At 57.6% G+C, this 7,516-nt stretch overlaps 1 protein-coding gene across 2 annotated transcripts in view; it reads left to right on the plus strand.

Moving 5' to 3' along the window:
• Positions 1-7,516, plus strand: part of CAPN11 (calpain 11) — a 14,215-nt gene that overhangs the window by 2,143 nt on the left and 4,556 nt on the right. For both annotated transcript variants that reach the window (XM_008640064.2, XM_017740438.1), the window contains exons 2-14: positions 1,747-2,029; positions 2,612-2,681; positions 4,013-4,131; positions 4,272-4,405; positions 4,564-4,732; positions 5,266-5,349; positions 5,439-5,524; positions 5,734-5,808; positions 6,204-6,364; positions 6,444-6,613; positions 6,819-6,830; positions 7,089-7,300; positions 7,419-7,458. In XM_008640064.2, the coding sequence (XP_008638286.1) occupies positions 1,784-2,029; positions 2,612-2,681; positions 4,013-4,131; positions 4,272-4,405; positions 4,564-4,732; positions 5,266-5,349; positions 5,439-5,524; positions 5,734-5,808; positions 6,204-6,364; positions 6,444-6,613; positions 6,819-6,830; positions 7,089-7,300; positions 7,419-7,458 (1,578 nt within the window). In that variant the 5' untranslated portion in view covers positions 1,747-1,783. The remainder of the gene's footprint in view (positions 1-1,746; positions 2,030-2,611; positions 2,682-4,012; positions 4,132-4,271; positions 4,406-4,563; positions 4,733-5,265; positions 5,350-5,438; positions 5,525-5,733; positions 5,809-6,203; positions 6,365-6,443; positions 6,614-6,818; positions 6,831-7,088; positions 7,301-7,418; positions 7,459-7,516) is intronic.

Below are 7,516 nucleotides of genomic sequence, written 5' to 3' on the forward strand. Positions count from 1 at the left end.
CCCCCTATGTTCTGGGCAGTGTCTGGGACTGGAGGAGCCATCCTGCCAGCTCTGCAGGCACCGAGTGCTTTGCCACTGGGAGAGACTGCCAGGGCTGCAGGAGTTGTTGGAGGACCTCCATAGATTTGGGACCACCACAGAGGAGAGAAGGGCTGGCGCTGCCCTGGAGAAGGATAGTGGGTTTAGAGCATCCCAGAGCAGGCAGAGTAATGGGGAAGAGTAGATTTTTCTTCTGAAAAGCTTCTGGCTAGGACAGCCACATGGGTTAGCAGCCAAGTTTATGCCCTCTGCATCTGCCAAGAGCTTGCACCCGTCTCACTGTTGCCTGCCTTCCCTCTGGCTATCACAGCACTTCAGGACAAGGAAAGCAGCCTCTCTGGAGCCAGGCTGCACCCTGCTCCCCTGGGATAGGGTGCTGCAGAGGGAGCGGGCCAGCACTGGCATTCGAGTTTGCTGCTCTGAGAGAGTTGCTGGCTCCTGGCTTATTTACCCAAGGACTACTCCACTCTCTCACATGGAGAAACTTCTGAACTATTCGGCACCAGCCCTGCCAAGCAGGAGCTGAGATGGCTGGGGAGTGGGGCAGGGTGAGCCGCAGGTGCCAGTGGGCTAATGGTGGTGGCACCTGCCCCATGGCCCTGCTGCAGGTGACACTGCTTGCATGGAGGCTTGGACCACATGGCCCCAGAGCCCCGTCCAGCCTGAGCGGTGCAGTGGGTGTGAGTGCTGGCTGCTGCCATGGTGTTGGGCAGGGCTGAGGGCAGCTGGACGGCGGGAGGGCAGCTCGGACTTGCCCACCGCAGCGGACGCGGTGGGGCAGGGCTGCGGGGCCAGACATTCCTGGCAGCTGTGCCATGCTGGTTCGAAGCTCCTGGCCGTGCTGCTGGTCAAACCCCCGGGAGGATGGCCGGGGCGGGGAAAGGTGCGGGGTGCGGGCTCTGCGGTGTCTGTCCTGCCCCGCTCTCCTGGTGCCGGTGTGCCCCGCTGCACTCCGTAACCCCTGCCCAGTGTCTCCCAGCAGGCTGCTCCACTGGCACTCGACGAGACTTGAGTCATCCTCCCTGTGTGTGCGTGTGCTGTCCTGCCTCTCCCTTCCCTGTCCTTCTCTGGCCCCATAGCTAGAGCTATCTGCCCCCGCTGGGCTCCTCCCTACCCGGCCCTATTGACTCAGTACTCAGGAAGCCGGGGCGGCTTTCGGGGAAGAGGGAAAAGAAGAGGGAGAGGCCCCGGGGGGTGGGAGAAGCTGAAGCGGGCTGAAGCGGGTGAGGAGGAGCCGGGACAAGGAAAGAACCCGGAAAACTACGCCGGGAGGAGAGGCTGACGGGGTTGGAAAGCGTCTGAAATTCCTCCGGGCACAGACTTTTGGCGTAGCGGGGACGGGACAGGACCCATGACCTAGGTGCTGGGGGGTTGCCTCCTCCCAGCCAGCCGTCAATGCTGCTTTGCCCGCTCGGTGTCCCCTAAAGACAGCACGGCTGCGACGGCCAGGATGTAGGACAGGGCTCAGAACGGGGCTGCTGCTGGGGATGGGGTCTGGGAGGTTCTCCTGATGTGTGTGCCCACCTCTGTGTGTCACTGGGCTCACTCCACCAGGCCAGTGCTGCTGGAGAAGGTCCCTGCTATGGGAGTGGTGGGGAATTGGGGATTCAGCCTCCAAGCCTGGCTCTGTGTGATGGCTGATATCCCCGGAGGGCAGAGCCAGGTAGCGGGCCCTGCCTCAGCCTGGCCATGCCTGTTCTGTTGCAGGGAGCGGAGCTGAAGGTAGCAGTGCTGGTGCCCGGCTATGATGCCCTTTGGTGGGATGGCTGCTCGTGTGCAGAGAGACCGCCTGAGAGCCGAGGGGCTTGGCCAGCACAACAACGCCATCAAGTACCTCAGCCAGGACTATGAGGCCCTCAAGCAGCAGTGCATTGAGAGTGGCACCCTCTTCAGGGATCCCCAGTTCCCAGCTGGCCCCTCTGCCCTCGGATTCAAGGAGCTGGGGCCACACTCCAGTAAGACGCGGGGAGTAGAGTGGAAGCGTCCGTCGGTAAGTGCTGGGCTTGCTTCTTCTCAGATTGGGCTGGCATCCCTGCCTTGCACATCCGCACTGATGTGGTCTGCTGAGCTGCAGACTGGCCCTGGCTGGCACCCCTCAGGGCTCAAAGTCCCTGGAATGTTGCAGAGCCACTTTCCCAAGGGGCCAGGGCCATTCCCCGTGAGTGTCTGCTCAGAAAAGCATTGTGTTTAGCAGGCACTGCTTTCTCTGGGCAGCAGACTGTGGGCTTCAAAATAGGTGGGTTGTGTTGCTGTTTCTAGGTGTCATGGCATGGATGTGTCACCCTCAGTAACTGGGGCTTTTGAGAGTGCATAACCCCTGGTGCCATGAGGGCAAGGGGAATGTCATCCAGCCATGTGTTCCCATGGCTACAGCAGAAGATCTTGCCCTGACTTACCATGATGGCCCTGGGGTTGCAGTCAAGCAGCCATCCCTAGCAGAGGGCAGGTGGGGTGCATCTTGCAGGGACCATATACCGTTTCTCTCGAGTCAGAGCTGCAGTGGGTGCCAGCCCTGCTAATGCCCAGGCCCTGCCAAGATCCAGCACCAGCATCTGATTCTGTCCTTCTGCAGGAATTAGTGGATGACCCTCAGTTCATCGTTGGCGGTGCCACCCGGACGGACATCTGCCAGGGGGCTCTGGGTACGTGTTGAAGCTTTGTCCCTGGACCTTGGTACAGACAGTAGTGACTGGGGAGGGTTGGGTGGCTGGCCCTTTCCATTTGGTGAGGTGGAAACTGCAAGTCAGAGGTCATCCTGTTCCTCCTGGCAGCTCTAGGTTAAGGTTCCACGGAAATTAGTTGATGTGTGCACAATTTGACCATGCCGAGATCAGGGGAGATTCTGGGTGCATCTATACCTGACAACAATGCCAGGAGCTGCTCCAAAGAGCTCCCTGCTTGGTAAATGGTGAGGGATGGCAGCTGCATGACAGTAACAAACTGAGGTGGTGGTGGTGGTGACAAAGTGCTTGCCAAGCAATGTGGTGTGGCAGAAGGGAATCGAGAGGTATACAAGTGATGATTTGTCATTTCTCCAGGGGTGTCTCCCAAGGCAAAGGCACTGAGACAAGGAGAAAAGTGTTAATGGGCTGGGTAGGCTGGAAGAGTTGAATCACAGCTGGGATTTTGTGGTCATCAGAAACAGATCTTGGTACCACAGAGAGTGTTGCCCTGATTGGGAGCAAGTAGGGCACTTGATGGGGAGTACTGTATACCTTAGCACATACAGCATGCTGTTTTCAGGGCTGACTACATTTAATATATCCAGTAATTAGGACAGACCTGAGGTGGCAACTGGAGTGCATAACAGCCTGAAGTACTGTGGTAGTGTTCACTTGGTCATTAAAAACTCTGAAATGGCATTTTGTCAAACCACAGCCCAGTTACATATTACCCAGGCTCAAGGCTAAGGTGTGAAAGGCTTCAAAGGCAAAAGAGAAAAGGAAATCAAGGCAAAGAATTTAAAGCACAGTGCTGGCCTGGAGCAGCACTTGTGGTTAAGATCACTCGGAAAAGTGAGGTGGTGCTGCTTGCAATTTGAGAAGCGGGGGCAGCAGCATTAAACTGCTTGCTTGATAAAATGGCCTTTTTACATGCAAAGTGTAATTCTGGTGCAGAACTTGCTGTCTGAGATATGGAGGGCAGTCATATGAATGAGTTCCAGGAGGGTCTAGATAAATGGCTGCAGGAGGGGGCTGTTGGTGCTGACTGTGTGTGGTGTCCTGGGCACAGGCTCCAGGTGAGGGAGGATCATTCCCTGTTGCCTTGAGCTAATACTTCTCTCTGTGGGCAGGCTGAGCAAGCTTGGATCCCTGAGTTCTGCTTGCTGGACCTTCTCTGGTTTTTCCATGGACTTTCTGAGCTGGGGAGCCCCAAACATTTGCAAGGAGAGCACACTGTGGGCTCCTAAACATCCATCACCTACCCTCCCAGCTAGGAAGGTGATGGGTACCAGCTTCCTCTCCTTCCCCAGGTGACTGCTGGCTGCTGGCTGCCATTGGCTCCCTCACACTCAACGAGGAGCTCCTGCACCGTGTGGTGCCCCACGGACAGAGTTTCCAGGAGGACTATGCTGGCATCTTTCACTTCCAGGTGGGCTGGGAGCTCCTGGCCCTCCACAGGTGGTGGGCTGCAGCAGAAGTGAGGGTGGTGGGTTGAGGCCATCCCTCTGGGTAGGGATGAGCAAGCCATGTGGTGTTCTGACCTCACCCCGCTCTCTCCTTACTCCCCAGATCTGGCAGTTTGGTGAGTGGGTGGATGTGGTGGTAGATGACCAGCTGCCCACCAAGGATGGGGAACTTCTGTTTGTCCACTCGGCAGAGTGCACCGAGTTCTGGAGTGCTCTGCTGGAGAAGGCCTATGCCAAGTGGGTACCCCCGTGGTGGGCATGTGGGCGGGTGGGGGGCAGGGCACTCACTGTGCAGGGCAGAGGGAAGGGAGTCTCCTCTGTCTCTGTCCCTGCTTGTGCTGGGTGGCTGGGCGGCAGCAGTGTGCTACCTCCTTGTCTCCTCACGCACCCCTCAGGCTGAATGGCTGCTACGAGTCGCTCTCGGGGGGCAGCACCACCGAGGGCTTTGAGGACTTCACGGGCGGCGTGGCAGAGATGTACGACCTGAAGCGGCCACCGCGCAACATGGGCCACATCATCCGCAAGGCGCTGGAGAGGGGGTCCCTGCTGGGCTGCTCCATCGACGTAAGTGGTGTGCCGGGACCAGCGGGGCTCAGCTGGCAAAAGTGAGGCCTCACAGCCCAGGGCTGTATCAGCAGCCCCCTCGCTGGGACACTGCATGGGAGGTTACTTCCTTTCCCTCTTCCACAGCACCCTTTCCAGAGGCAGTGTGGCAGCCCTGTGGCACAACACGTGGTGCTGCAGCCCAGTTGCTGTGAATGGGCTCCTTTGGATGGAGCGGGGCTGTTCATCTCAAGTGCAGGAGAAGGGACTGCCCATGACTCTGGCCATGTCTTGCATCAGCAAATTACCTGGAGCATGGTTTTTAAATTCTGAAGTTTGGGTGGTTCCCTGATGGATCGTCGGGGTTCTGTGCTAGGGAAATTGTCTTTAAATTGTCCACAGCCAGCAGCCTTTGAGCACAGGGAGCTGCTACCTGCTACTTCTCTGGGCTGGAGCAGTGCAAAGCAAGAGTTCTCCACACATGGAGGGAAGGGGTAGGGATAGGACTACATTAATTCAATCCTATTGACTTGAGCATTACACATTCTCCTCAGATCACAAGTGCCTTCGATATGGAAGCAGTGACCTTCAAGAAGCTGGTGAAGGGCCATGCCTATTCTGTCACAGCCTTCAGAGATGTGAGTCACCTAGATTAGACTTTAATTCCTTAGCAGTTACAGCCTGAACAGTGGCATGGGCTCCACCTCCTGTGTCTGGTGTCTGGCAGGTGAACTACCGGGGTCAGCCGGAACAACTCATCCGCATCAGGAACCCCTGGGGTCAGGTGGAGTGGACTGGAGCCTGGAGTGATGGGTAAGCAGGACAGGAGGGACGGCAGTCTCGCTCTGTCAGGCCAGCAAGCGCTGCGCACACAGCAGTCGGGCACAGGGCACTGCGGAGGGGAAGCTCACAGTGTGCCGTGCCCTTCGCATCAGAAAGAGCGGAGTTGAGGGCCAGCTCTGAACTGCTCTCAGTGCCCCTTCAGGAGTCCCTATCTAATTGTCTCTCTCCTACTTCTCCAGCTCCTCTGAGTGGAACAACATTGACCCCGACGAGAGGGAAGAGCTGCAGCTGAAGATGGAGGATGGAGAGTTCTGGTGAGTGCCAGAGCAAAGTGCTGCTCTATTTCAGCAGCCAGTCTGGGAATGAGCAGAGGAGCTGGGGAGAGATCCTGCTATCATGCTTCACCTGAAGGACATGACCTGCCTTTATGAGCTGGCTTTCCAGCACTGGAGAGCTTGCCAGTGTTTCCTCATCTGATCTAGTTAATAATTTTCCTCCCTTGAAGGAAATTTAGGCCAACTAAATGCAAAATAAACATCCTTTCTTACCCAAAGCCAGCACTAGGCTTTAAATAAGCTATAAGTGTTTAGGGTAAAAGATTTTACTGTCACTTAATTCTCCTAAAATGCTAGCTGGGTCCAGAGCTGCTTGCGCTCTCCTCCCTCCCCACAGCAGTGCCCTGGCCTCAGCCCCTACCTGCCTCCCACAGGATGTCTTTCCGGGACTTCATGAGGGAGTTCTCCAGGCTGGAGATCTGCAACCTGACCCCCGATGCCCTCACCAAGGACGAGCTCAGCAGATGGCACACGCAGGTGTTCGAGGGCACGTGGCGCCGGGGGAGCACTGCTGGGGGCTGCAGGAATCACCCAGGTACCTCTGGCCTCCACATCCGTGCTCTTGGCAGCTTGATGAAACCAGGTATCTCATCCACACATCCCCTTCCTCCCAGCCACATTCTGGATCAACCCCCAGTTTAAGATCAAGTTGCTGGAAGAAGATGATGACCCTGGGGACGATGAGGTGGCCTGCAGCTTCCTGGTGGCTCTGATGCAGAAGCACCGTCGGCGGGAGCGGCGGGTGGGAGGTGACATGCACACCATCGGCTTTGCTGTCTACGAGGTAACCCCTGCCCGCCCCAAGGCTTCTTCCCTGGGACCGGCTCAGCCCTGCCAGTCCCGCCTCAACCCCAGCCCTCAAGGAAACCTTTTCCACCAGCTTTGGCCAGCTGTGGGCTAATGCCCCCATCCTGTGCTCCCTGCAGCTGTAAGGGATGGGGCAGGTACTGGGATTGTGATATTTTTTCCCCTTTTCCCTCTATCTGCAGGTTCCTGAGGAGGTACGTCCTGAGCTGTCAGAGCCTACACTGTCTTGGAGGGAAGCACAAGACTTGGCAAAAACGGGTTGATGCATCCAGTGGCATGGGATCTCCATGGCTAGGGTGCTAGTGGGTGCTGGGCACCCCCATGTGGGACAGAAGGGTGGCTCCTACTGGATGGGCAGGGCAGGGCTGTCCTACCTGATGGGGCTGACATTGGTCCCACCACTCCCTGTGGGTGCTTCCCATTGTGGTCCACAAGAACATTCCTTCCCCCAGGCCCAGGGCATGCAGAATGTGCACTTGAAGAAGGACTTCTTCCTGCGAAACCAGTCCCGGGCACGGTCGGAGACCTTCATCAACCTGCGGGAAGTGAGCAACCAGATCCGGCTGCCCCCGGGCGAGTACATCATTGTGCCCTCCACCTTCGAACCGCACAAGGAGGCCGACTTCGTCCTGCGCGTCTTCACCGAGAAGCAGTCGGACACGGCGTGAGTCCTGGCCTGGGAGGGACACCCCGTGTCTGTGAGCAGTGCGATGTTTCCCACTGCAGGCAGCCTGCTGGCTGGGGACCCTGCTCATCACTTCGTTTTCCCCTTTCTGCCCCAGGGAACTGGATGAGGAGATCTCAGCAGATCTGGCAGATGAGGTAGGAGCCGCCACTTTGGATCGGCTGGGGGGTGGGGGCCCCGGCGTTGGGGGGGGGG

Source organism: Corvus brachyrhynchos, unplaced genomic scaffold (genome assembly GCF_000691975.1).
Source record: "Corvus brachyrhynchos isolate BGI_N302 unplaced genomic scaffold, ASM69197v1 scaffold31, whole genome shotgun sequence".
In the NCBI taxonomy this organism is placed as follows: Eukaryota; Metazoa; Chordata; class Aves; order Passeriformes; family Corvidae; genus Corvus; species Corvus brachyrhynchos.